Here is a 27,806-nt window from a genome sequence, read left to right as displayed (position 1 = left end):
AGGTACATCGCCATTTTCAGGTGTACCTGATCACAGGCCACTTTATTAGGGAAAAATCATGGTCAAAGCTTCACGGAAAGTGAAAAGTGCCACACCCGCCCTCACCCCCACCTCCTGATTGGCTGTTGGATCTTTGACGTCACTCGGACACTACATTACCTTAGGAAGTTATTCATTCACTCACGTTCACTGAAAAGATTCGTTCTTTTGAACTCGGACACTCTTACATTAGGAAGTGATTCATTCACTCACGTTCACTGAAAATATTCGTTGTTTTAACGAATCGTTCACTCACTACGGTGTAACCACTAAACATGTCCGGAATTGATGGCAATTATCCGGCTATAATATTAACAATAATAATAAAAAATACACACACATTACAGAAAGCCTCAACACTCGGTTTTATTGTCATATCAAGATGGAAAGTAAGATTTAAACAATACAATAGTGAAACAACACACAAATGTGGCAAAAGTACTCACACAAAGTTCAGTGTGCTCATTATATAAAGAATTCATGATTTCAATTATTTCCAGAAAAAAAAGTCTTGTGAAATACTTGGTGAGAGGCTTTTATTAGCTGCAACAATACATTTATTTCAGAAATACATTGAATATTTTGTGTCCTTTGACATCCAAGCCTTCATTGACCAGATCACAGGTCTCAGAAATCATGTTCGCAGTTGCTTGCAGGGGGACCAGATTGAAGGTTTTTATATCGAGCAATACTTTTGCGTCCAACTGCCTTTGCCCCCTGCAAAAGTACCGCAAACACAAAACTTTCCTTCTGTCCTTCATTATCCAGAAGAGAAAAAGATTTTGCCATGAATAATTAGCTGAACTCCCCCTTCTCACCTCTTCAAGACAACACGTGGACATGGTTCACGGTAGTCCTACGTCATTATGAGTTGGGATGAGCTCTGACACAACCTTTCTGTCAAAGTATTTTTTTTTTTTTTAAATGCTAACAGTTTCAACAAAACATTGCACTATTTGGAATAATACTGCCAGAGTTCAAATTTAGTGCGACTTTCTGTGAAATGTTATTGATTTATCTGATTATCACTATCACACCCTGTTTCATATGAAAATAGGTCCATACAATTGTGAGATGATAAAAGATGACTTGCTTATCCGGCAATTTTATAGCTCACTTCCTATGTCGCAATTCTCTACAATACAATCAAGGACATTTCCGTTCATCAGTTCACAGCACATATATTTTACCCAGTGGGGTAAGACAGCAGTTTGGGGGGGAGAGTTAATTTGTTATTCAATTCAAGATTATTTTTAAAAATATTATACAATGAAGAAAGTGTTAAATAATAGTCAATATAGCAAAATGGCACAAAATGTGTTGTGCAAAACCTACTTGGGATAATCCCCAAATGAAACAAAGCTAAACGTACTGTTGCATACACTAACAAACATATTTATGGGTGGGGAACCAGAATGCAAGTATGGAATGTGTTTCAACCCTCCCTTGCCATGACTCTTGGCTCAGCCAGTGAGCTGTGAATGATACTGCTGATGGAGTCCACTCCCTCTCCTTCCAAAAACGTATGGTGGTCGCCTTCAATGACGTGAACCGACACCTTGCCGTCACATACCTGAAAACAAATCAGAGTAGAATACAGTAGGGCTGTTACTAGAGAATATCTTTGGATTCAATGATTCTTATTGTTTCTGAATTGAATTGACTCATGCTCTTACCTCGCTGAGCTTGTAGTCAGCTCCCAAGGCTTGTCCGTATTCGCTGCTGGTTTTGGCGCGCAGTAGCAAGACGTTGCCGCTGTATTTGGTAGTAGGGACGTAACGGTCGGCTGCCTTCAACTTGCAGTAAAAGGTGGAGGCTGCAAAGTTCAGCAAGTCCCGGCTTATGTTCTTGCGGGTGGATGTGATGACGTCCACCGCCGCGTTGACACGAGCCTCCAGGTCCGGCAGCGGGAGAAGCGTGTCCAGGAGCTGGTGACGTGACGATGACATTTTTAAATCAGCCCTTTGTCATTTTTTTAATAAAGCCACAGACGCTGGCCAAGACGTTCTTTACCTTGCTGTACTCCGTGTCCGTAAACTGCTGGATGAAGGCACACAAGGCTTCAGTTTCAGCCTCGGATTCTTTGTCTGGTGTTAGCTTGGCCCTGTATCTCTAAAGAGCAAATCTTTTGTTCAATGTCATTTCCTACTTCTTGCCATCATTCATAGAGGACATAAAAATTCTCGAACCTGTGTATAGGCGGCCACATACGAGTGTGATCCGTCAAAGAGGAAGAGGTTCTCCACGGGCTGTTTGTGGTTCTGCAGCTGGGTGCACATTTCAAAGGCCACGCAGGCACCGAATGAGTAGCCGGCGATTCTGTAAAGCCCATCTGGCTGAACGCGTCGAATGCAATCCACATAGTACGCTGCCAGAGACTGGATACTGTCCAGTGGAGCAGCTGAGGAGAGAAGACATTTTGGGGGGGGTTAGTCTTAGTCATAAAATAAGCCCAAAATAGCTCAGAAGAGCATCATTGACAATACCTTTGGTGCATTGCAAGCCATAACAAGGCACGGTGAGCTTGGAGGCAAGCGTCTTGAAGGCAGCAACGGAGCCCTCAATGGGGTGGACGAGGAACAGCGGCCTTTCCTGGCTCTGCACGTCATTGAGTGATGTTACCGTGGGGCCGTCCGGGTTGACGAGTAGCTCTGTCAGATTAGACTCTGACATGGTTCGAATGACGTCCTTTTTTGCTGGAGCGAGGAGAAAATTGAGTTCAATCAAACCAAACTTTCGAGAACAGTATTCAGAGATACGCAAATATGACGTGAGGTACCACCATTTGAGCCGTCTGGTTTCTGATTGGACAGTTCACGCAGCTTGTTGATGGTAAGCTGCCGGATCTCTCTCATGGCCATCACCATGTCATAGTCGCGCTCAAGAGTCTGGCGAACCTCCACACCCATCAACGAGTCGAGGCCCAAGTCGGCCAATGAAGTGTCGGCGTTCAGGCTGTTGACATCCCGCACGCCTAAGGAAGAGGTACATCGCTCGCATTGATCACGCTGCTGCTTACTAAATAAAACACCAACATCTCATTTGTTTTCCATCTCATCAAAGTCAATTTTACCCAGAATGTGAGCTACGGCATCCACCAAGTCCCTCTGGCTTCCTGCCTCGCTTTTTGTCACGGTCCGCTCGGCCAGCACAAAGCTGGACATCACGGGGCTCCGTTGGCACAGGAAGCGGTCCAGCGCATCCAGGCAAGAGGCCATCCTCTGCGGCAGGGTGCCGCCAACCACGGCGTCGTTGCCACCCATAGTCTCCAGCACCACACCCACGTCCCCGATGGCCCCCCATTGGACCGCCAGTCCCGGAAGGCCATCGTGACGCCGCTTCTCACACACGCGTTCCATGGCTGAGTTAGCGTAGCCGTAATTACTTTGGCCGGCGTTGCCGCGACCGCAGCTGACCGATGAGAAGGCAACAAAGTAAGCCAGTTCTGGACAGGATTTTCTTGTGACTCTAGACAGACAGAGTTCAAGTGTGTCAGTCAGTAACCTTCCTTATAGACACGTTGAAGAAGGCATGTCTTACTTGTCAAGGTTCACGGTGCCATGGTATTTAGGTTTGTTGACCTCAATGAACAGCTGGGGAGTCAGATTCTCCAACAAGCCATCTTTCAAAACCTGCAGACGTGAGAAAAAGGAATTCAGTACAAACATAGCTAAGCTTTCAACTACAACTCAAATTGGTGCTCTCTCGACCATTCCAACCAAAGCAAGAGTATATTACCATGGCAAGGTGGAAGAGCCCACCGACCGGACCCAGCCCGCAGGCCTCAGCGATGAGCTTTTCCGCTCCCTCGGGCGTGCTGACGTCGCTGGTCGACACCAGCACCTCCACATTCTGACTTTGCCATTCGCTCACGCGCTTTGCCTGGTAACCTTTGAAGGAAGTTTTACGTATAAGTCATCTCATACAAATTGTAGTGTGTTCTCGTTCGACCTTTTACCATTCCTGATTCCAGATCTGGAAGTCAGCACCAGTTTGCGGGCTCCTTTTTCAGTCAGCCACTGAGCGAGCTCGAGGCCAAAGCCCCCGAGACCCCCGGTGATGATGTAGGAGTGCGATGGGAGGCAGTAGGTACGGCGGAGGGCTGGGATCCTTAAAGGTGTCGCCGTCTCCTCGTGACACACCTGTGTGAGAAACCAGTCGAGGGTTGCATTATTGCAATAATGATAATCATAATAAATCTGACTAACCTGCAGAAGGACCTTCCCAATGTGTTTGCCCTGGGCCATGTATCGAAAGGCTTCCTCGACTCGGTCCCTCTCGAAGACGGTGGTCTTTAGAGGCTGGACGACACGTCCCGAAATGCCCTCCTGGAGCAGCTGCGACACCTCTTCCCACTCACGATTGCCCTCTTCAAAGAGAGCATCCAGCAAGATGCCGTGGAATGCCACATTCTTCAAGAACAGAGCCATACCTGGAGGAATGAACATTTCACCAAAAAACCGAACAGTCTGCCATCACCTGGATTAAGCCTGGCTTCTTACTCACCGAGAGGAGAATTGTTGGAAAGGTCGTATTTGCCAATCTCCAGGAATCGTCCATGTCGGGCAAGACAGCGAATACTGGCTTGCAGCTTCTCCTCAGCCAGAGAGTTGAGGACCACATCCACACCTAAATGATATTAGATGGTATTGTCAGTGGGCCATGAGTTTACTTTCCTTATTTGGGCTGCATCACAGCCAATTTATGACACAAACCTTTGCCCTGGGTGTGGAGAAGGACGTGCTGTTCAAAAGACGCATCTCTGGAATTAGCAAAGGAGTTTGCCGACAGCTGGGGAAACCTCTGCTGCAGGTATGCGCGCTTCTCCGCTGAGCCTGCAACCATGAAAGCAAAGATTTTTTTTTTTTCTTCTTACCTTGAAAGAATACCGATATCTGCTCATCTATATTGTTTTGCAATGATTTGAATAGGGAAGTCCAACATTCACCATCAAATAATTTTTGGAAAGATTGATTTGCCAATCAATGTCAATAATAAAAGCAACTCACCGACTGTTGTGAAGACTTTGCAGTTCTTGCTGAGGGCAATAGCAATGGCGGCCTGCCCAACACCCCCTGATCCCGAGTGGATGAGAACACTTTCTCCAGGGCGCAGCCTGCCACGGACCAGTAGAGAGTAGTAGGCCGTGGCGTAGACCACTGGCACCGAGGCGGCCTGCTCCAGAGTCCTGCGTGTGTCAGAAGAGAAAAAAATCAACCGCCAGGAAATGAGGTGGAAATGCCTACGACGGATACTAACCAGCCAGAAGGGACATCCCAGAGGAATCTTTTATCAGCATCCACGCACGTTGCCAAGCCTTTAGCAGGTAAAAGTCCCATCACACGTCGACCGTCAGGATCACGACCAGAAAACTCCATACCCAGCATGCACTGCTGCAATGCCAAGTCCCCTGCGCCACCGGGAAATTCAATATCACTGCTCTTACAAACAAGAGCAAAATTCTTCATTCCATTGAGCTATTACCTGGAATAGCATCTGGTGGCAGCTTGCCGGTGGCGAGCATGATATCTCTGAAGTTAAGCGAGCTGTAATAGACGCGACACAGCTGCACACTGGGGTCGCGCGGTACAAAATGGCAGAGCGGCGAGGCAATCCAGCTCAACGACGAAAGGTCTCCCCGCGTCAATACGTTGACATAGGCGTGCTCGGTCAGCTCTTGGTTTCCATCTACAAGTTACAGGTGGAATTCATCAAGAATAATCTCTTGAAAATATCGAAAGAGTAAGGAACCATCTTTTACCAAGCATTATGAGTTGGTGTCTAAATACGCCCCAGTGTCCGTCTCTGAATACGTTCATGACCAGGTCCCCCTTGAGCACCGCCTGCATCGAGGAATCATCAACCCGGAGCGTCGGCGCTTCTGATGAGCTGTTTAGATTTGACACAAATGCGCACCTGGGGGGGGGAACCAAAAAAAAAGAAAAACATCGATAATGTATAAAAAAAGGTTGAATGATGACAAAGATGCATGCATTGGGCTTGTTTGTGGCGTACCGTATTCGGGCGCCACCTGGTTCCTGCCGCAGACAGTTGACCATTCCCACAATGCCACAGTGGGGCTGAGACGCCGTCAACCACACGGGAGAATCTGAGGGCTCCGCAAGAGTTGCCTGTTCCGAGAGCAACAAAGACATTTTCAGCAAAAGAGCCACATTGACGTTCTTTACTTAATGGCGCTTACCTTGAGCGTTTCCACCCATTTGTAGTCATCCCCATCCACAGCAAGGATGTTTGCTTGTTTGGCAGGAGCCAGACAGCGACAGAGAAAGAGCACTGAGCCGTAAAAGGACTTTCTGATGGCCACCGGGGTGAGTGAAGCTTCAGAAAACACTTTCTCCCACTCATCCTGGAGAAAAGGAGGAGAGAACATGTAAAGACATGTTCATCTGTCAGGAGAATTGTTTACTACATCTTCTCCACTGACCTGTGTGAGCAGTCCTTGCTGATTGTCATCGTCGTTGACTCTGGCGAGGAAGCTCACCGTTTCCCCAAGAGTCTCTCCCTTAAGCAACGTGTGGAGGAGAACAAACCCCCCTTGCCTGGCCCCAGAAGCTAGATTTGTCATCAGCATATGAGGGTCTACCCTTAGAGGGCCCCAGGCGTGGTTACACGCCACCAGGTCGGCCCCTCCGACCGAACCGCCCGGAGCCGGGCCCAACAGAGGGTCCCACTGTGCTGGTGTGACTGCAAGCTTCTCCAGGTCGCTGTGATAGGGAGCCAGAAGATCCTTGTCGGCTGCCGTGGCGACATAGTCCACACGCAACGTGGGCTGGATATTGAGGAGCTCTACTACAGGGGAGAAGAGCTGACCATCGTTGGATAGAACCTGGCGAGAGATACACAAAAAGATGCATTACGTACATAACATTGCATTCGACCCTCCCCTATTTGCTGAGTTTCTTACTTCCAAGACTTTGATCTTGCCAGGCATGCTGTTTTCCAAGGCGGTGTCCACACAGTGTCTGAGAGCTGGGCCATCCAGAAGGCCCCGCAGCAGACTGTCCTGGAGCAGACACGCCCTTTGGTTTTGCACCGTATGCTCCAGCTCTGAACGAAGATTCCCATTCAGCTCCAGGTCACAGAGCATGTCGAGTAACCGGATCAAGCCGGGCGCAGAGGAATCAGATGTGGGAATGGAGTTTTCCAATGTCTCCTGTAGCCCCGGGATGTTGAGCTTCATCCCATGAGAAGACAACTTCTCCTGCAGTTTGTGGATTAAACCTAGATGGAGACAATGAGAGGCTGTTCAGCAATCCATTGAAATTAGATTCGATTCAATTTCAGAACGATATAAATTCAGCAGATTGGAACATAAAATGACATCACGATACAATGGCACATTTGAATGGAGATCCAGATCAGCACCTTTGCAATGCTTTAGCAGCTCCACAAGCTTCCCATCTTTGGCCAGGCACTCCGTCTCCACATAGCGAACAAAGGAAAACTCCTCCAGGGTTGGGGGGCTCTGTTGCTGCTGACGACGTGGCGCCACAGTTGCATGAAGCCCGCTGATCTGTACTCCACCGGCGGTGATTTTATCCAGGCAGCGGTTGACATTGACTGCCACGGCTAAGTCAGATGAGAGCAATTTGGATGCCATTAAGCCATATGACTCCAACATTCCGTGTGAGAGTGGAACACATACCTAGTTTTCCATCAGCATACTCGCAGACCTTCTCCAGGTGGACAGCGGGATGGATGCATACCGAGCGAATCCTGGTTGGCAAACGAAGACTCCGGCCGGAAAGCCCGACGACTATCATCTGCAGCATGGTGTCCAGAAAGGTAACCCAGTTTCCTGTCCATTGCAACTTCCCATTGTCACCTGGAGAGAAGAAAGAACATTTATTTGCGACAGGGGAATCCACACTTGAATTTGTTACGTACAAAATAACTGACCAGAATTGTTGGATTCCAAGATGCCCTGAAAAGTCTCGGCATAATCGTAGCCACGCAGTCGCAGTTCCTTGTATATGTCACGTGACAAAAGTTTCAGTTTGGGGTCCTTGTTGTCTTTGGAAGCTTCCTGGTTCAACTGACTGTGGAATGAATCCAGGGCTGCATCTTCCAAAACACTGACTTTTCCTGAAAATGACAAACTTGTTGGAATTGAAGGCTGACATTAAATCCATACTAATTGTGGGATCTTAAAATAAAATACAAAAAATAGGATTGTAACTTAATTCATTCTAAAAGTACCTACCACTGACAGCCAGGTTTCCATTCTCTGAAACTTCAAATTTGTTGGTGGCGGGCATGAAACGCACTTCTAACTGGACAAGACCTGTGAAGGACAAAAAGTCAAAACAATCCATTTTAAAATGGGAATTTAAGAAGTCGCTCACCAGTCTTTGGCAGAATTGTGGCCCGGTGGATGGTGACATCATCAAATGTCACAGGTGTTGTGTCCATGACAAGTCCCAGACTTCTCACTAAGGTACGCCAAGCCAGCACCAGGTAACCCGTGGCTGGGTAAAGGACACGCCCATCGATGCAGTGCCCGATGAGATAATAATCTGGAGATTCCGGATTCATGTCTGTCCGTAAAACAAGGGGTTAGTGGAAAAACGATTTTCCTGAAGAAAACAAAGTACTGCCCATACTGATGTTGTAGACGATGGCTGAATTTGATCCCGAGCCACAGGAAAAATCCTCTGCCTTGGGGACATCCCATGTCTGAGAATGGTCCCAGTGCACCAAGGGAGATATCATCGGGGTGCCAACTGGCACAGGGTATTTAACAGCTGAACACAGAGCGTTACCATCCATGTTGATGCTAAAAAGACACACGTGAAATAAATGGTCAATCACAATGTTATCATTGGATGCGGGCGGAGTGAGATGTTTACTGACCCCTTCATGTAAAGTTTGCCGAGGTTTGAGAGAAAAAATTCAAGGTTATTGGGGTGACCTCTCTTCATGAGGGGAAGTGAAATACACGATTGCTTCAGGCTACGCTTCAGGATGGCCTAAGGAAAGATGACAGATCCATTGGAGATTCCATTTTTTTCTTTACTGCTTCACTGTTGTCAAATGAAAAGAAGTAAACACCTGCAGAAGAGCATGAGGCGCTATCTCCAACACAACAGCATTGTCAGGCACCAGGCTGAGGCCCTCTTGGAAGAGAACCGGGCTCACGAGGTTATTGACGTGATAGTCGGCTGAACTGCGAAGCGCCAGAGGTGTGTCCCATTCTGTCTGAGGGATGCTGGTGCTCACCCAACGGGCTGTGCGAAGCTTGGGACTCTTAATCACCTATACCAGAGAAAACCATTTTGATCAGAATCATCATCGTCCATCATTGTAAAGTATCAAAAAAGCACAGGAAAAGTCAATCAAAGTGTGCGAATGAATGAATACCTTCTTTAGGGCAGCTAAGAGGGTTGGCGCGATGGACGCCATGTAGTACGAGTGGAAAGCCACGCCGGCGCTGCGCACCTCCTTTGCAAAAACTCCCTGCTCTTTGAGCTCGGTCACAAACTTGCTGACTGCCTCCTAATGACCAAATGAGTTGAACTTGTGAAATCTCGATAGATGGCGGTTAGTATTGAATGACAGCAATGTAAACATGTCTGACCTGAGGACCGGAGATGGTGACCGTGTCCTCGGCATTGTGGCAGGCTGGGACCACGCCCTTGGGACACTGAGCGATACACTCCTTCCATGTCAATCCTGAAACATCATGCATCCATTTCTTTTCTTTAGCAGTTCTTCCAATTGTGATGCCATGACACTCCTCCTCTCTTACCTACGGCAGCCATTCCCCCAGGAGGAAGATCAGCTTCCTTGATGCAACGTCCTCTCCAGTAGGCAGCCAGGATGGCCTCCTCGTGGCTGAGGGAACCGTCAGCGTAGCCGCAAGCCAGCTCTCCGACAGAGTGGCCCACAATACCGTCCGGCTCCAGACCCATTTTAGCCAGCAGGTCGATTTGAGCAATCTGCAATCAGAAGGCAGCGCAAGTTAAAACAAAAAAGCCAAGTCAATAAAGTCAACATCGTACCTGTATGGCAGCCAGACCAACAAATGCATGAACGGTGTCTTCAAAAGTTGCCTCGTCGGCATCCATGAGAAGACGGGACACGACCAGGCCCGTTTCCTTCAAGGCCACGTCGGAGCGCATGATGGATTTTCGGAAGTCCGGCAGCTGCATCAGGCTGCGACCCATGCCGGCCCACTGCGTCCCCATACCTGTGAGAAGCAAAACGGGTCAGTCCGGAATACCAATTCAAATTGGTGTTTCTGTCAACTCACCCGAGCATATGTACCAGAGGGGCCTGGGCGTGGCCTGCACCTGCTCTACTTCAGTGACGTCAGTCTGAGAGCCAATCAGCGCGTAGCCTCGATAGGGCATAGCAGCGGTGGGACCTCCAGACACTCCGTTCAACAAAGACAGGAAGCTTTCATCGTGACTGCTTTCCTTGGCTTTTTGGAGCAGCGAGTTCACGGCGGCCTCGGTCCGGCCACAAGCTTGAATCACTCGGGGGATTGTTCTGCTCGGTGCACAAACGTCACCCTGTGTTTGAGTGCTCCTTTCATTGGGGCGAAGGATCACGTGGACATTTGAGCCCCCAAATCCAAAGGAGTTTATTCCTACGATGCCACCGCGGACAGGTATAGGCCGGTCGACAACTTGAACACGACCGTCGGTGAGGGCAGGAATGTCAGGGTTGGGATGGTTGAAGTGGAGGTTAGGTGCCCACACTCCTTTCTCCAAAGAGAGCAACACCTACACAGAAGATCAAGGATGTATTTATGAATATCGCAAATGGATACAACCGAATCAAACACGGCACCTTGGCCATGGCAGCCAGCCCGGATGCCGGTTCAGGATGGCCCATGTTGGACTTTGTGGACCCAAGAAGCAGCGGCTCTCGATTTGGCTGGCAGAACACACTGACGATCCCGCCGACCTCCTGGGGGTCACCCACCTGCAAGTTCAGAAGATAAACATAACCGAGCGTGAATCTATCGCAAGTGAAATTAGGTTCAGGTATGATTTGGAAGAAAATCAAATCAATCAAACAATGCACTGACCTTTGTTCCAGTGCCATGCGCTTCAATGTACTCGACCTGCTCTGGTGTGATATTTGCCTCTCGATAGAGAGACTGCACTAGAATCCGCTGCATCTCGCCTGACGGAAACGTAACTCCTACAGGACAAAGGCAAATCAGCCAGACAACTCTTTTCACACACATGCCACTACTTGGCCATGCGGCTAAGAGGCGCCGAGCTCATTTCTGTCATTTAATGCTTGTCCCACAAATCATTGAACCAAGCAAGCGTGGCTCACCCTGTTCTTTGTATCCGTCCGTGTTGTTGCCGGCATTCAACACCGTGGCATAAACTCTCCTCGCTGCCGAGCGCTTGGTCAGCAACACCGCCACTGCTGCCTCAGAGCGACAATATCCATTACCTTGACGACACAATCAGAAGATCAATACATGGAATGCACATTGATTGAAACGCACGGATCAAACTATTTTTACCTGAGGAATCAAAGGACTTGCAGGTGCCATCGGGACTTAGCATGCCTAGTTTCATGAACTGCACCGAGGTGTTTGGCTTGAGTAGCAGGTTGACTCCCCCGACCAAGGCGGCGTCACAGTGGCCCAGGCGAATAGCTTGGAAGGCATTTTCCAAAGCTAGTAAACTGGACGAGCAGGCTGTGTCGATGGCTGTGCTGGGGCCTGCGCAAAAAGGAAGCCCAAACACCAAAGGGTTCAAACTTCCACAGAGCCATTAATATATGTACACGAATAATAATTTTAAACAAACAAAACAGCCATAAGCATTTGTAAAAGGCTTTAAAACTTATTTTATATGAAGGTGAACAGTGAAACCGCATCACGTGTACCGTTGAAATCAAAGAAGTAGGAGAGTCGGTTGGCAAACATGGCACGCTGGCAGCCCGTCATGCTGTAGCCAAGAAGCTCCTCTGGATCTCTGCTCAGCGCCTCGGCAGCCTCGGAACCACTCACCCCGATGTAGACGCCGGTTTTACTGCCACGCATGCTAACGGGGTTCAGTCCTGGATGACGAGGCCATATCAATTTGGATTCAAATCCGATCAGACATTCCAGCAAACCGATGTTATCGTGCGTTTCGCTCCTCCACCCAAAAGCTTTTATCGCCAGCGTCCTTACCTCCATCAACTATAGCCTCGTAAGCAACCTCCAGCATGAGACGAAGCTGAGGGTCCATGGTGTTGGCCTGTTTGGGATGGACTCCAAAGAATGCCGCATCAAAACGGCTGATGTCTTTCAGTTTACCGTTTCTCTTTGGGAGACCGTACAGGCCTGAAATACATGCCAGAATGTACCAATGACTAGATATAGGTCCATCGAGAAAAACAGAGTCAGCAAATATCCTTGAATGTACTCACCCGGTGTCCACCTGCGATCATCCTCTGTCACCATATCCACGCCATTAATGAGGTTCTCCCAGAATTCCTCCAGGTTGTCGGACTCGGGCAACCGGCCCGATATACCCGCGATGACGACGTCATCCATGCTGGATTTCTGTGAACAAATGAGGGAAATGGGTCACAAATACTACAAATCCAGCCATCGCGAATGCCTCTCATCTTACCAATGAACAAATAGAACCCGAGCAGAAAAGAAACGCATTGAATAGCGGCTGTGAAGATGCTTTAGCAGCAAAGCATGCGGAATTGTGTCGGCTTTGACTGGCAGGTTTGGAAATGAGGGTTCCTACAAAGCACGCATGAACAAGCAATTTCTCAGCAGACAATGTAGTCAATGCAGACTAGTGTACACATCAGTGATGTGTGTGTGTGTGTGTGTGTGTGTGTGTGTGTGTGTGTGTGTGTGTGTGTCTGTCTTGCTCTTTGTTCTTCCTTTCTGGGCCATGCCTTTATGTCAGCGGGTGCTTTCAACAGCCAATGAGCTGCCCCTGAATTTAATACAATTCAGCCATCATGCTTAGATGTTCAAACATAATACATAGAATTGATTTGACATTAAAAAGGAATTCTGTGGACTCCAACAGTTAAAGAGCACGACAGTTATTTTGAACCTTTCCTGAAGGGATTTGGATTTCAGGATGCGCTTTCATTGGGATTAAAATGACCCCTTCAGTACCAGACGCAGCCTTAACTGAACCGGCTCGCACGTAAACAACCTGGCCATGACTTAGCAGAATGACTGATTGTCAAGCGTACGTGCTCTATCGGCTTCTGTATTTTACCAAATTGGAATAATAACCACAGCATATCTAAAGAATGCATTGTATTCCATTCTCAATCCTTTATCTCAACTGTTTTCTTCTCTTACTGTATCGAGTATATTCCTAGACAAACAAAGTAACAATGTTGACTAACTTATGTCAAATTCTATTTCCCACGTGACCACTGAGATGTCAGGCTATGACTCAGGTTGCCTCTACGAAAGAATCCATTGAGGAAACTTCACAGATGATCTCAGCGAGCAGTAAAACAAGTTTTGACTTGTCGTACAACCTGTTAGAGGAAACACATGCTCGCTCATCCACCTGCAATTGAGGAGGACAAACGTGCTTTTTACATCCTTGATCCCTAACCATTGTCCAGTTTTACGTAATACGTCCAGAAATGTGTCATCTGAATTTGTTCATATGTCTGAATGCATCACGTACAAGTGCAATACACTTTGAGCTAGTGTCATTGTTGATCAGCAAATGTGTCCAATTACTTTGGATGGCTTTGAAGTATTTTCCAAAAAGCTATGATGGCCATGTGCCAGTCAGTCAGGCTCTTTATATTTTCATCCCCACCCTTCTACTTTTGGCACACACACAATTAATTCCTCAGTCTGCTTGAGAAAGTCTTTTCACCCTTGTGTTACTTGATTTTCGTTCACCCAGTTGCTACCAGCAACCGTGAACTCTAGTCAATTGGCAGGCAGAGAAAATACAAATACTCTGCCCAGTTTTGTTTTTTGGGCTAACATTGAGGACACATTCATTACATAATGTCACACTCCATGTATGACACATTTTGTGTTAAATCATTTTCGAATCCTAGTTCATTCATACATCCCATCACGAGGCTAGCTAACACACATTTGAAATGTAAAGATGTAACCCGCTAGCTCGAAGCAGTTAGCGTGCTTACCTGTGTCGTATTTCTTCCGCTTAAGCCAGGAGCGACAGCCGCTTAGATGGGATGCAAAGGCGCTTCTGGGGCCCTCCCGAGTTTAGTCCGTTAGTTACTTTGCGGAGGGCGGGGGCTATGTCGACTATCAACGAAGCGGTGGGTGAAAAGCAGCATCCGCACTTGAGCCTTTTCGCTTCTTCCCCTCTGATGAATTTAAATGTCTCACATTGAGCTTAGCCACGCCACATGGGCTGACTGCCTGGGCAATCCAATGAGAAAAGAGGCCGGGCTCGCATTCATTCAACGCCCCTCGTAGTTTAGATGCATAAAAAAAAAAATTACAAATAAATAAGGGAAACGGTTAGTGGAGTTCAAAGCGACCTTGCAGACTCTCTCTCTGCGTCTCCTTTGATTTTGAAGACTGCTTTAATAAAAGACTTGCTGGCATTTGCTGCGTGAATCAAAACAATCGTTCCAGTATGTGGTTATTGTGACGCGCGTCTTCAATCATATATTCAATGTGATGCATTTGTTGTTTGTTTTGTCCTACAATTCGCCAGTCTATATCATCAAAAGACCAATATTGACTTATTTTTGTTACTCCCGGTCACGTTCAGACTTAGCGATCAGGTTTACGATTACGTAAATCGACATTGAACGTGAATAACCTCGCAGTGACGAGCCGAAATGGTACACATGGATGACACGCACGGATTTTGAGTTGACACGTAAATTGGCCAATGGCGTAGCGAGGGTGTGGACATTCGTCCAATCAGAAACAACACGAAAGGAAATAGCGTGATAAGGAGGCGATGCCACTTGATGTGACGTAGACAACAATGCTGGCTGGTGTGATTTTCCGAGGTTACTTTCGTCCATCAACTTAGCTCGCATGATATTCGGAGGAAACTGACCCACTAAGATAGCAGAGCAAAAACCGAAAAGCTTCTTTAGGTCATTGAAAGGGAGAAAAACTTTCATTGCAACGTTTCTAATTGAAAGTCCTCCAAAACGACTGCACACATTCTTCTTCATATCCATCTATGTTTTGGCACTAGCAGCAACCAGTTTTGCAGTTTAAAAATTGCATGTGACGTTTATATGTCCATCCTCCCCTTTCACTGGAGATGTTCCTTTTTCTGTCTTTAACAAAGGCATCACAGATGCACTAACAACAAACAAAGATGACTCTTTCCAAAACGTGTACAGAGACAAACTCCAAGTCACTTGTAAACAATTTATTGATCACACAATGATCATATTTCTGTGTAAGCCAAACAACAGTCTTGGATGACTGCATCAGTCTTTAGTATTGTAGTTCCTGATCCTGCTGATTTTGGCTGGGGCTCCATGCTGGCAGTTTTTTGGTACTTGAGAGGGCTTCTTCTTCTGCTGCAGCTCGGCAGGGGAACGACTGTGGATAGGGGCGATGGTACCGCTCACCATCACTCCAGCAGTGGCTGACGTAGTAGCCCGGCTTCTGCTCAGCTCACCTTCACCTTGATACAGATATGAGATATTGTCATACACATCATACGGATGGCTCAAGGGTAAAGTTTATGACTGAGGCAGTGTTGATTGGGTCAGGGGTCAAATTATTGCGTGCAGGCTATGCCAACTCTGGCATCCACCCATTAATCTGCTTAATGCAACACTGGCAAGGAAACAACAGTTGGCAACATTCTGAGAAAGATTTTCCATTTGTTCTTTGCATCTTTTCAAGTGCGTGAACATAAACTGGTCTGTCTTTTGTGTGGCATGCATGCTCAATGCAGAGAGAGGTTTTAGTAACATACATTTGAATCATGAAATGGCATGCAACCAACATTTTCTTTTGGATAAGGTTACCTTCTGAATAAATAGACGAACTCAGTCCATGGTCCAGTACTTCCCAAATGTCCTTTAATGATTGCAGTGACTCTTCTGAGCTGGCCTGTGTTTCCACCTCCAATGAGGTTTGTTGCTGACTAGTTGTAGGAGTTTTGTCTGACATTTTTGAAGTCTGGGGAAAGAAAGTCAATGATGTTTTACAATTTCTCTTCATGCAGTTTTGTACACTATTACCCCAGACTCTTGGGTGGTTTTGTGGTTTGTGTAACAAAGGTTCCCGTCTCCTCTTACGGGAGGCTCTCTGCTGTCTGATGAAGCAACGTGTTCAGCAACAGTGCAAGCCATTTGCTGCTGCTGCTGCTGCCTCACAGCATACTGGAGCTCCTATAACACACATCAATAGGTAAGTGAATTCGTGTCGCCCTCTAGTGGTAGAAATACGCAACAGAATGTTCCTTCATAAGTAAGGACTTTCATCCATCCATCCATGTACAGGTGGCTGGAGCCCAAGATATATGAGCACACAGTATTTGGTAGTTTAATAATTCATCTGCATGTACTTAATGTAAAGTTTTAAGGGACACATTGTGTCATTTTACACCGGGACTAACCATGCATATCATTTGGGGAGAGGCAGCATCCTTGGAAGAAAAGCAACTTCAAAATGTCAAGTTATAACAAAGCAAGATAGCTCGAGAATGAACCTGTGTGGTGAGTTTATACTGCAGCTGCTCCAAAGCAAAAAGACGATCATCTCGATGTCCTTGTTCCTCTGAGAGGGAATCTCTCTTTTGTTCAATTCCCTCTGTAAGGCACACCAAATCAGATGAAGTGAAGATTTGCATTCAATTTTGGTTGCTCGGGATAAAGATTGGAACGGAGCTGACCTAACCCAAAATGTCAACAGCGCATGATATGTTGGTTATTGTACCGTGTAATCCTGCCGAAGTGATGCGGGCACGAAGGCAGTTGCCCATTTGTATGAGCTGCTGCTTCTCCTTGCTCAGTCGGGCAATGTAAGACGCCGCCTGCTTCAGCCTGGCGTGTGCCAAGCCAATGTTCCTTTTAACATGACCGGATGCGGCACCGGCCATCAGAGCTGAGTTGAGTTGCTGCTGCCACTCATCTCGGACTTGTTGCACCACAGTACTCTAAAAAGGACATGGGGGGGATTATTATTATTATTATCAAACAAACTTACTGACTGTGTTCTCTATTGGTTAGTTGAAATGGAGAACCTCTCCAGTACCTGATCTCTTATGTTGGCATGTCCAAGCTCTACGTGCGGCCCTCTCCCCACTCGGTTCCTCAAAACACTGGAATCAGGATCCTTCTCCAGACACGAAACTGAGGATCCAAAGCATAATAGAAAAAGGTTAAAAAAAGAAGTCGCCATTTGCATTGTACAACCTTTGAATTTCAAATCATCCTATTCCATATAAAAAGTCCCTTCATACATATTGAAAAGAAAATGACCTTCTTTCAATTGGTCATGTGGATGTGGTTTGTCCAAAGATGTGTGAGCCAGGAACTCTTTCGATGTTCCTACGTTTGGCCTAGAAGCACCTTCCAGCTGCTCCTCAAGATGTCTGCATCGAGCTTTCAGGAGGACCACCTCCTGCTTCAGAGCCTGAGTCTGGCCTGAAACAAAGCAACAAAAAGGTTAGCGTCCATTGCATTGGTGACAGGAACCTCTTGGTGACATTTTCAAATCATCAATTATGTTTCTCTGAAAGAGACCTGACAAATGAGCTGGGACGGTCTTGGCAGAGAAGTCCGGATGCTTGGCAAGAGCTTCAGTTGTGGAGGTAGCTGCAGGCGCTTCGGCGGCCTTGGGAGAGATAGCTTGAAGCTTGGTCTGTGGCTGCGGTGGTAGAAGATGACCAAGATCCTCCATATCCTTTCTCATCTGGGAAATGGCAGCTCGCAAAAACTTGTTCTGCTCAACCAGGGAACTTATTTGCTCTGATTCCTGCACATCTGCATTTGGTGTGAGACCCTGTTAGGATGTGATACAGTATAGTAAACACACTAATGAGGACAGTGTAGCTATGATGCAAATCAGCTTTCAGGAAAAACAAAAAAAAAAAGATCTACAATTCACATTTAGAGGAGTAAAACTAAATACAACTGGTACACAAAGCAAATGTAAAGCTTCATTGTCCCATCACTAGATCTTTGCAATGCAGGAAGTGGTTTGAAATGATTTGACTTTGCGAATGTCACACAAAGATACCTGCTCGTGTCACCATTCAACAATTAGTATGGCATGGCATGGTTTTCATCGCAAGCACTTTAAGTGTTATTTGATAAGGTGCTGTTCATTCCTATGGTGCCAAGCGTTTACAGCAGCTGCCAGTTTGGAGGAGTCAAGGGGAACAGAGTACTTGCTGAAGGAAAAGGCCAAATTCAGAAAAGGCTCTTCCTGCTTGCATACCTGCATTGCATTGTCACTCTCCTTTGTGCCATTCAAGTCCCGCAACTGCTTTTCTTTTTCACTCAGCTCTGCTTTTGCCTGATCAAGTTGAAGTAGATGAAGAAATAAGATGATTAAAACCATATCTGCTCACCTCCCCTGGTTTTCATGTGATTTGATTGACACAAAAGAAGAAAAAAAGGATATTTTAAGGTCTTCAAGCCTGACCTGGTCTCTGGCAAGTGTCAAATCTTGTATAAGGTGCTCATTATCCAGGTAGTGTTTAGCTTTGACTGCATCATAGCGCTCCTGCCACTCCAAGTCCAACTGGACTCGTGCCTGTTCAAGGGCTGCCTCTCTCTGCAAACCGGCGCTCACATCTCGCTTGTACCTAACGACACGCAAATCAAACATGACAATCACGTTCTCAACGTGACAATCGAGACTCTCACCTGCTAATCTCCTCCCTGCTCCTCTCCAAGTCAGCACGGAGTTTGCCGTTACTGTTCTGTAAACGTATCAGCTCGGTGTTCTTGGCGACCATCTCGTTCGAAGTCTGACTCACGTGCCTCTCCCAAACTGTCTGGGCTGCAGTCACGTCGCTACGTAGCCTGCAGGCAATGTTTCAATATTTGCCTCGACATTTAGTTCCACAAACATACCTTGATCCACACACCTCTTTATTGTGTCATCTTTCTTCTCCAAGGCTTTTTGTGCCGAGCACATTTTTGCGGACTGAATTTCCATGTCATTCTTCAGTTTGACAATGTGTTTTTCTGTTTTCTTCAACTGCTTTTTATGGGCCTGACTCTGGGCCTGCAGTTGTTCATCCTTCTCTTTCAAAGCCCGGGTCACCTCCTCGTATCTTGATAGACACGGACGTACACAATTTCAGAAATTTGTGTCGTTTTTGTTTTGTTTTTTCTTCCTGGCTGACTCACTTCTGTATGTGGTCTTCCTTCTGCTTCTTCAGTTTGTTCTCCATCTGTTTCAACGTTTCCTCAAGTTCCTTTATCCTGAGACCAATTAAACGTAAACATACAGCGGTGTTCAAGGCCTCCAAAGAAATTTATGTTTTTTTTTGTTTTTTTTTTATGTCATACCTGAGCTCCTTGGCAGCAGTGGCTTGATTATTCAAATCAGCCTTGCATTGTAATTTGACTTGTAATTGCTTAGCGAGCTCTTCAGATGCTTTGAGCGCGTGCGTTGCTTGGTCTCGAGCCTGGCTCTGGACATCGTGCTCTTTAGTCAGCAACTTTATCTGAAGAAGAAAAAAAAAAGTCAACCAAAGATTGTGGCAACAGTTTGTCTCAAGACATTTGTCATACTTTCTAGACCTTGAGCTCACTGGACAGCAGTACTGCATGCATCTCGTCGAGTTTTAAGTTGAACTCGTGCTCTCGTTGTTTGAGCTTTTTGTCACAAGCTGCTGTCATCTCCTGATGTCAAGAGAGAGCGAGAGATTTGAATTCATTTCGTTCAATGTCAACACGGATGATCTCATTTCATCAGTATCCCTACAATTTATTTGGATGGCCACATGGGTGTCAGTTTAACAGCAGATTTCTTAGACTCATGAACATGATGAGTATACAAGTTCCCTCAATCCTGTGACCATGACACATTGGTTGGTAGACATAACAGCCAATTCAGTGTGGTTTCATTCGAAAGGTCGGGTTGTTATTTCAGTCTCGCACACTGTAGCTGTAACATGAGCAAGAGTTGTGTCCACATTGTTGGTCGCATTCGAGTTTTAGAGTAGAGGTCAGGATAAGGTCAGCGCATTGGCAGAGTGTGGTTTCTTGATTCATTTAAAAAAAACACAATTGAGAGGGGATGGCTTTTAGCATTTAAGCTGGCCGTCCCTGAATTAAAGGCTAAAAACTTTTTGTGTATTCACCTGTTTCTGCCGAGCGACTTCTTCCTCCATCTGGCGTAATCTGCGCTGCGCCTCCACTTTTGTCCGCTCATGCTCCTCAATTTGCTTTTGAATTGCACCTGTCATAGAGCTTCACACACAAACACATAGGATTTGATCAGTGTGCCTGACAGAGAAATTGAGGATATCAAAGTGAGATGCAAAATGCTCCAAAGACCTTTCTGCACAGTGTCTCCTCAGACCCCAGTCTGTCAGATAGATGGGCTTAGACATCACAATAGCGTCAGGAACACCTTTGTACTTGTTCCTGCTTTGTTCCCTCTTTACACACATCAAATAGATCTTCCAAACTTCCTTCCAAATCCACAAGTTCCCAGATCAAACAACACATATAAGAGGATAGAAAAGCAAGTCATTAGAGAAGCCTGCAGGGGGGTCTTTGTTAAGGTGGTCCAAACCGAACAACCTCATCAAAAGCTTTAAGAACAATGAGGCGTCGTTGGCCACCCGCAGTCTGACTCAGCATTGATGAAGTCACCGTGGACGTGGCTGTGTACGCATATGTGGTTGTCCGCCAAGATGACAGGAACACACTGTGCAGGAAGGCAACGTTTCCTGACAAGTCCACCCACCACACAGCAGTAAGTCTTTCTTCAAATTTGGGAGGGGTCTTCTTAAATCCACTGTCATTTCATATTGATCTTATTTTCCAATCTACAAATACTTTGCAATGTAAATGTAAATTCTTTCCATTTTTTCCCCCCCTCCTCCAGACTCACTGTCTGAGTTCTTCCAGTTGCAGCCTTTGTTGAGCGGCTTTGTTCTGGTTTATACGCAGCTCCTCCTGTCTCGCAACGGCATCTTTGGCTTGCTTCTCCTCCAGCGTGGCAACCTGGATACGGAGTCGGCTCAGCTCCTCTCGCCTGTAAATGGGAGTTTTTTTTTTTGGGAATGACTTAAGACTGCCAGCCAGGATCATTCCTGTCCTGCTTTAATACGTAACCCAGAAGATACACTCAAATGTTATCATTTGACCTGGTCTGCTCCGCATTCACAGCCCTGGTGGTGATGACGTCGTATCGCTTCAGCTCTTTTTCACGTTCATCCAGGATAGAGAGATTGTACTGAAAGTTCTCTTTCAGCTTCTGGTTTTGATATCTCCAAAAAAATAGAGTACCGAGACACAATGGATCAGGTCACTGTGTATACAGACGGCATCATGTGCGAAAAGTTAATTGAGTTTGCATTAATTGCAGGATAACAATTACTCATGTTAAATAAATGGTGTCTCTGTATCTTAAGTCAAACAAACAATTGTTGCGATTGAATTATTTCACACGTAGGACTCGTGTCACATTGAAAATGGACATTTTTAACAGTGATCTGTCTTTCCACATAAAATGTCTTGGTTACGCTTGATCAACAAGCCTCCATTGTATGGACTTGGAGGCAGATATCACGGAGACATGTTTCAAAACATTGCAAATAAAAGCAATTCTGTGTGTATGGTACAATACTGTTAACAGCTGGGTGGGGAAACGTGCTCCTTTGTAACATGACTTCACACTCTGAGAGTTCAAATGTTCAATTCAACTGAGACATTTTGTCTCTGAATACCTGAGGGAAGAACACTCCTCCTTGGCCTTTTGAAGACAATCTTCCAACAGATGGTTCCTTCTCGCATGAAGCTCCTTCCACTCCCTCTCTTTATTGGCCACCAGAGCTTCCAGGTCTCCCAGCACGCAGTGTCGGGTGCTCCTACTTGGAACTTCCATTCTGGAACTGCAACACACAAAACAAAACAAGTCACGAATGTAAAAAAAAAAGTACTTTTCAAAAATACAATGGAGTGTGGATGAAAATTTGCCGTACACCGTCCATTATGCTTTGATATACTAAGTATAGTATACATCTTACTTGTCTTTCTATCAATTACCTATCACCTTATGTGTTTGTTAAGCTACAAAAAAATCAACTTAACAAGTATGTAAATAGTATGTAAGACAAGTATATAAGAACGAATATCCAGTTCTCCCACCATGTAGCCGCCAGTGTGTCCTCAGTCGATGTTGACAAAGTTGTCGTAACCATTTGGGCGCTAAAGTAACCGCTGCTAACAGAGACGCTATCCTACATGATGGTTGAAAAGTAGATATTCATTGAAAACTACTCCTTTGCAAGGTACTGCTGAATTAGCTTCTTTTGGAGAGGGGACAAATGGTTTCCAAGGTAACTGCACGATTGCAATTTCTTCCCTGGCTACACAAACAGCGATAAAGGTTCCTGGGGCCTACCGTGAATTTATTGCCTTGCGTATTTACCGATCTTTTAGTATCCTTTAAATGATTTATTTTATTGTATACATCAATACAGACTTTGAATTCATTTAATTTAGTCCAAACTATATTCATACGAGCCGGGCACTGCGTCGTTTTGCCTACGGGTCAGTTCGCTTGAGCGGATCAAGTTTCTATGGCAACCGCGAGTCTGTTAATATCTTCCCCAGTGACATGGACATCGCAGAAAATCGTTCCTGGATCGATTTTTTTTATTTACGGAAAAACTCAAAGACGATTGTATACCCGCGTTGAAAGATGTATCAAAGGTTAAAATAATAATAATAATAATAATAATAATAATAATAATAATAACAATCTAAGAAAATATGTTTTATGTAATTTTGAATATATAAACACGGGGCATTCATCATTTCTGCCTACTTTTCAAGGTCATTGTAAGCGTGCGATGATGCAAATATATACATCGAAAAAAAATGGAGGAAATATGATTTGTAAGATAGTGATATTTTAGTTTCTTTTACGGTTTGATCAACGTAACAATGCGTGGATATTTTCAAGTGACGTAACTGTGACACAAGTCCTAATGGGGGGTCCCAGGAGCACCGCCGTTTATAAAAGCAGTGTCGACATCACGTTCACATGGTCTGCATTGAGCGGAGCGGACAGGACCGGACAGCACCATCTCTCCAGGTAGGCGACAGTGGACGGATCTTTTTCTGTTTGTACTCTTCAGTTTAATATGCGCAAAACTGCGCATCCATTTGTGGCAGAAGCAACAGGTACAGATCTACGGTTGTTGTTGTTGTTTTTTCTAAAAAACGAGGTGATTAAAATTTGTCAGAATAGGGAAATGTGTTAATAATATCCAATGTTTGTCACAATCCGTTCTTGTCGCGCACTACTGATTCCATTAAATTTCCGGAATCACATCTATCACGCGAATAATATATATATAACAAAAACGATTATTAAAATAAAATCGCGACTATGTAAAGGCAGTCCGAATAATATTGGAATCCAAGCGTAATTGTCAGTATGTGCTAATAAAGGATTCCACAATCGAGAACATCCATTGAAGAGACGCCGCGGTCCTCACGTACGCCAGCCGGCTTTGCATCCCCGTGACGTCACACTCCCGCAAGAATACGAGGCAGCTCGAGAGAATTTCACCTCCAAATCCTCAACATGCGCTTCTCGAGGATTTCCAATTCAAAGAATCCGTTGTAAAGAGACGCCGCGGTCCTCACGTACACCAACCAGTCAGGTGGCTTTGCTCTGGCAGGATCAATGTGACGTCACATTCCTGGAGATGCGGAAACAGGCATCCCACTTGAAATGACTCAACACCGCCTAAAAACTGAGAAATGACATGTTTTCCCTCTATATGGCAAGAATTCCAACCATATTCAGAAAAAAATCAAATACTTTAGTGAGTTAGTTACATGAAGTGATGTGCCCCCAGGGCCTTGAGTTGAACACTTGAAACTAGACTAGGATGCTCTTGACTCTTATAAAAAGTCACACAGCAAGCACAAAAGCATGTTGCTATCTGGAGTCCTTTCATCGGACTGTAAGACATGAGAAATGTTCCATTCGATAGTGGCTCCCAGTGTGTGTCCAGTGGATTGTCGAGGGTCTTAAATTAGTCATGGTGCTTATATTTCTTTGGCTCTGAACAGAATGGCGGAGCGGAGCAGAGCTGTGGTCATTCTGTGCCTTTGGGAATGGAGATCCAAAAATATCAAAAAGGAAACATTTGCTAAAACTTATTCGGGCCAAAGCACAAGTCAATGCCAAGGCCCTCTTGGACTAATATTCTTCAGATAATAAAAACATTCATTTTTAGGTGCCTTTACATGTTAGAAAAAAATAGTCAATGTTCACCATTATGGTCAAATAGTTTGTATTTTAGGGGTCAAATGTAGGACTTGTACCAGTGGGCGATTCACCCAAATGAGCTTTCAACTTTTGAAAGTATGTCTCACTATCAAGAAATTGCTCAAACAAGTGACTCAACTTCTCAATAGAATGATGAAATATGCCGCAGGACATTTCACAAGAATGACAATGAAACTGTGAAAAAGTGAAAAATCTTAACCTGATAGGAAAAGTTGTCAAAATGACTATTAGGAGTCAGAAACTTATTATGCTGTACATAATTCATCTGAAAATCTGAATATGTCATGACAACTTTCACGTTATTTTAAAATGAACATGGGGAAACATTTAAAGAGCTTAACATTCACAAAAGACAACAGTGGTTTATTTTTGTGTGTTAGCAGGAACACAATGAAACACATTTCACGCAGACCTATCAGGTGTCAACACGTACTCCTACACATTTCATAACACACATTGTTTCATAATAATAAAAAAAAAAAGGAAGGCCAGTACAGTGACAGCCAGTTAGGATTGCATTTTGTGCAATTTTGCTTTTCGACTCATATTCCATATATAGTTTGGGTTAGTGTATTGAAGATGTGTGTGTGTGTGTGTGTTTTGCAGCTTGTGACTACCAACAGATCAGCCCGAGAATAGCATGGGGGGTGCAGTGGTGGACGACGGACCTACCGGTGTGAAGGCACCCGACGGCGGCTGGGGCTGGGCGGTGTTAGCCGGCTGCTTCGTCATTACCGGGTTCTCCTACGCCTTTCCTAAGGCCGTCAGCGTCTTCTTCAAGGAGTTAATAAAGGAGTTTCACGTCGGCTACAGTGACACCGCGTGGATTTCCTCCATTTTGCTGGCCATGCTCTACGGCACAGGTAAGGCGCTTGTGACAAGGAGATCCATTTCCAAAACTGGACGGATGTGGTCTCACTCTTTGCGTCGACCAGGTCCTCTGTGCAGCGTGTTGGTGAACAGGTTCGGCTGTCGGCCCGTGATGATGGTCGGTGGACTCTTTGCCTCATTGGGAATGATTCTGGCTTCCTTTGCAAGCAGCATTATACACATCTACCTGTGCACTGGTGTAATTACAGGTAGCGTGAAAGAAACATCTGCTATAGAACAGCTCAACTGGTTTTGGGGTCTGTAACACTGCTCCCTTTTGTGTGACTAGGTCTGGGCCTGGCATTGAATTTCCAGCCATCCCTGATCATGCTAAATCGCTACTTCAGTGAGAAGCGACCTTTGGCTAACGGTCTGGCAGCCGCAGGCAGCCCCGTGGCTCTGTGTTGTCTTTCTCCTCTGGGACAAATTCTTCAGTACCACTATGGCTGGAGGGGTGGCTTTCTCATACTGGGGGGAATGCTGCTCAACTGCTGCGCCTGCGGTGCCCTTATGAGGCCCCTCTTGCCACCCAAAAAAAACCCTGTCGAATTTGAGGATGGCCATCTTTTAGAAGCAGAAGAGAAGAAGATTCAGCCCAAGAAGAAGAAATTACTAGACTTCAGCGTGTTTAAGGACCGAGGCTTCGTGATTTATACCGTGGCCGCCTCGATTATGGTGCTGGGCTTGTTTGTGCCGCCCGTCTTCGTGGTCAACTACGCTAAAGGACTGGGCTACGAGGACACCACTTCGGCACTGCTGCTCACCATTCTGGGATTTGTAGATATGTTTGCTCGTCCTCTCTGCGGAATCATCGCCGGTTTGAAGTGGGTACGGCCCAGGTGCGTCTACCTCTTCAGTTTTGCCATGCTCTTCAACGGAGTCACCGATCTGGTCGGCTCACAGGTAAGGACGGAGGTCGATCTGTGATCCACGGACATCTTTAATCACCTCTTGTCTTGGAATGCAGGCAGACACCTACGGAGGTCTGGTGGGCTTCTGTGTCTTCTTTGGCATGTCCTATGGCATGGTGGGAGCCCTTCAGTTTGAGGTCCTGATGGCTATCGTGGGAACAGACAAGTTCTCAAGTGCCATCGGCCTGGTTCTGCTGATGGAAGCCGTCGCTGTATTAGTGGGGCCTCCTGGAGCAGGTAAGAGCGTCGTGGGTCAGCTGTACCTGACCTTAATAACAGCGGCCGCGTGTCGTGTCCTCTCCTCCAGGTCGCCTTTTGGATGCCACCCACAAGTACATGTACATTTTCTTGTTGGCGGGCTGCGAGGTCACCTTGTCGGCCACTGTGATCGCTCTGGGTAACTTCCTGTGCATCAAAAGAAAACCGGAAGAACCGGAGGCTACGCTGGAAATGGCAGGGAATGCTACAGAGGAGAGCCTCCACAATGACAGGGAAGGCCCAGATCAGGAGCCAGAAGACCAAGAAAGAGGAAAATACAGAAATTTGAATGCAGGGGGAGACAATGTGCAGATGGATGGCATAGAGCAGAATACTGAAGCATCGTTATGAGGACATTGTGCAAAATACTGTATCAGTATCAAGAGCAGCGAGTGCGCTCATGCAAAATCAATACAATACTGTACGGCAATTGTGAATTTAAACAGTTTGTTCAAGAATTTTTTTTTTTGCTTGTATGATTGCTCTTGCCCAACTCCATGAATATTTCATGGGCACTACATCAAGGGCATTTTTTGAATCCTGATAATTCTATTCACACTTTTGCCCATTTTGTGTCACTAAATAGCACTCACCACTTAACAAACCAAATAAATGGTCATGTCTCGACCTTTATGTCCATTTGATTGTTTTGTTTAAATCCCTTTTTTTTTTTTTTAACACCGTCAACGGGTCACACTTAAGTCAACATTCCCCGAGCTCTATACTGCCTACACGACAATTCATGTTTGGTCATTTCATCTGTTTCGGTTTGAAATACTTGATGCTGCTCGATGAATTTGCCTTTATTCTTCTATAAGACTGGCTAACTGTTTATTGTTTTTTTTAATGTTGCACAAATGGAGTGATGTCATGTGTCAAGGTCAATATATTGTCTGCTTTCTATTAAAAACAACAACTTGTGAATGGAATTTAATTAACTATTTTGGCTAAGGCATTGTGACATGTTTCTTGCACTGTATTCTATTGAAAAATAAATGATCTAGATGTGTATCTCTATTGCAATTAGCTTTTAGTAAGGTTGGAATGCAGAATAGAATTCCCTGCATTATCTTCGCCAAACTATTTCCGAGGCCCAATGTGATATTGTGATTAATATCGCAATTGTGGGATATAAATGAACGAGCAAAATCAAACTCAACCTATTTTACCGCTCGCTGCGAACTAAAAATGTCATCATGTGAACGTCACATGACCAAACTCAAAACACATTGCAAAAAGAAATTCAAGTTAACTTGCCTTTTAAAGCTTGAGCAGTACTCTGACATTCT

At 45.6% G+C, this 27,806-nt stretch overlaps 3 protein-coding genes across 9 annotated transcripts; 1 reads left to right on the top strand and 2 right to left on the bottom strand.

Moving 5' to 3' along the window:
• Positions 1 to 558: 558 nt before the first annotated feature.
• Positions 559 to 14,470, bottom strand: fasn (fatty acid synthase). Its single transcript, XM_085903460.1, has 42 exons — positions 14,173 to 14,470; positions 12,445 to 12,580; positions 12,206 to 12,358; positions 11,917 to 12,090; positions 11,549 to 11,749; positions 11,353 to 11,475; positions 11,096 to 11,211; positions 10,855 to 10,989; positions 10,313 to 10,787; positions 10,062 to 10,249; positions 9,809 to 9,998; positions 9,638 to 9,732; positions 9,421 to 9,555; positions 9,112 to 9,315; positions 8,914 to 9,029; positions 8,664 to 8,836; positions 8,406 to 8,597; positions 8,264 to 8,344; positions 7,960 to 8,145; positions 7,706 to 7,885; positions 7,426 to 7,629; positions 6,965 to 7,281; positions 6,485 to 6,886; positions 6,242 to 6,406; positions 6,055 to 6,170; positions 5,801 to 5,955; positions 5,524 to 5,727; positions 5,299 to 5,449; positions 5,049 to 5,227; positions 4,755 to 4,874; positions 4,546 to 4,668; positions 4,248 to 4,471; positions 3,998 to 4,181; positions 3,778 to 3,929; positions 3,580 to 3,671; positions 3,113 to 3,507; positions 2,822 to 3,013; positions 2,526 to 2,735; positions 2,229 to 2,440; positions 2,053 to 2,151; positions 1,716 to 1,967; positions 559 to 1,612 (listed from the first exon to the last, which is right to left on the bottom strand). The coding sequence occupies exons 2-42, from the start codon at positions 12,569 to 12,571 to the stop codon at positions 1,475 to 1,477; spliced, it is 7,530 nt and encodes a 2,509-aa protein (XP_085759586.1). The 5' UTR covers positions 12,572 to 12,580; positions 14,173 to 14,470; the 3' UTR covers positions 559 to 1,474.
• Positions 14,471 to 15,386: 916 nt separating this feature from the next.
• ccdc57 (coiled-coil domain containing 57) lies at positions 15,387 to 23,835 on the bottom strand. Of its 7 annotated transcripts, none has more exons than XM_085903340.1 (20): positions 23,750 to 23,835; positions 21,897 to 22,061; positions 21,315 to 21,437; positions 21,059 to 21,202; positions 20,301 to 20,409; positions 19,738 to 19,839; positions 19,504 to 19,661; positions 19,342 to 19,416; positions 19,077 to 19,265; positions 18,853 to 19,011; positions 18,629 to 18,791; positions 18,422 to 18,499; positions 17,725 to 17,983; positions 17,461 to 17,625; positions 17,234 to 17,331; positions 16,916 to 17,135; positions 16,689 to 16,789; positions 16,219 to 16,368; positions 16,003 to 16,156; positions 15,387 to 15,653 (listed from the first exon to the last, which is right to left on the bottom strand). In XM_085903340.1, the coding sequence occupies exons 1-20, from the start codon at positions 23,764 to 23,766 to the stop codon at positions 15,454 to 15,456; spliced, it is 2,829 nt and encodes a 942-aa protein (XP_085759466.1). In that variant the 5' UTR covers positions 23,767 to 23,835; the 3' UTR covers positions 15,387 to 15,453. The 7 variants fall into 7 exon arrangements, with proteins under 7 accessions (XP_085759466.1, XP_085759467.1, XP_085759465.1 ...); XM_085903341.1 differs by lacking the exon at positions 23,750 to 23,835 and adding an exon at positions 22,318 to 22,738 and having other exon boundaries at positions 16,276 to 16,368; XM_085903339.1 differs by lacking the exon at positions 23,750 to 23,835 and adding an exon at positions 22,318 to 22,737.
• On the top strand, positions 23,131 to 27,520 carry slc16a3b (solute carrier family 16 member 3b). The gene is made up of 6 exons (XM_085903346.1): positions 23,131 to 23,269; positions 25,085 to 25,341; positions 25,414 to 25,557; positions 25,638 to 26,251; positions 26,316 to 26,496; positions 26,567 to 27,520. The coding sequence occupies exons 2-6, from the start codon at positions 25,119 to 25,121 to the stop codon at positions 26,866 to 26,868; spliced, it is 1,464 nt and encodes a 487-aa protein (XP_085759472.1). The 5' UTR covers positions 23,131 to 23,269; positions 25,085 to 25,118; the 3' UTR covers positions 26,869 to 27,520.
• The last annotated feature ends 286 nt before the right edge of the window (positions 27,521 to 27,806 follow it).

This window comes from Syngnathus leptorhynchus, chromosome 22 (assembly GCF_054491065.1).
Source record: "Syngnathus leptorhynchus isolate UIUO chromosome 22, UIUO_Slep, whole genome shotgun sequence".
NCBI lineage: Eukaryota > Metazoa > Chordata > Actinopteri > Syngnathiformes > Syngnathidae > Syngnathus > Syngnathus leptorhynchus.
This window is presented reverse-complemented; position numbering and strand designations above follow the sequence as displayed.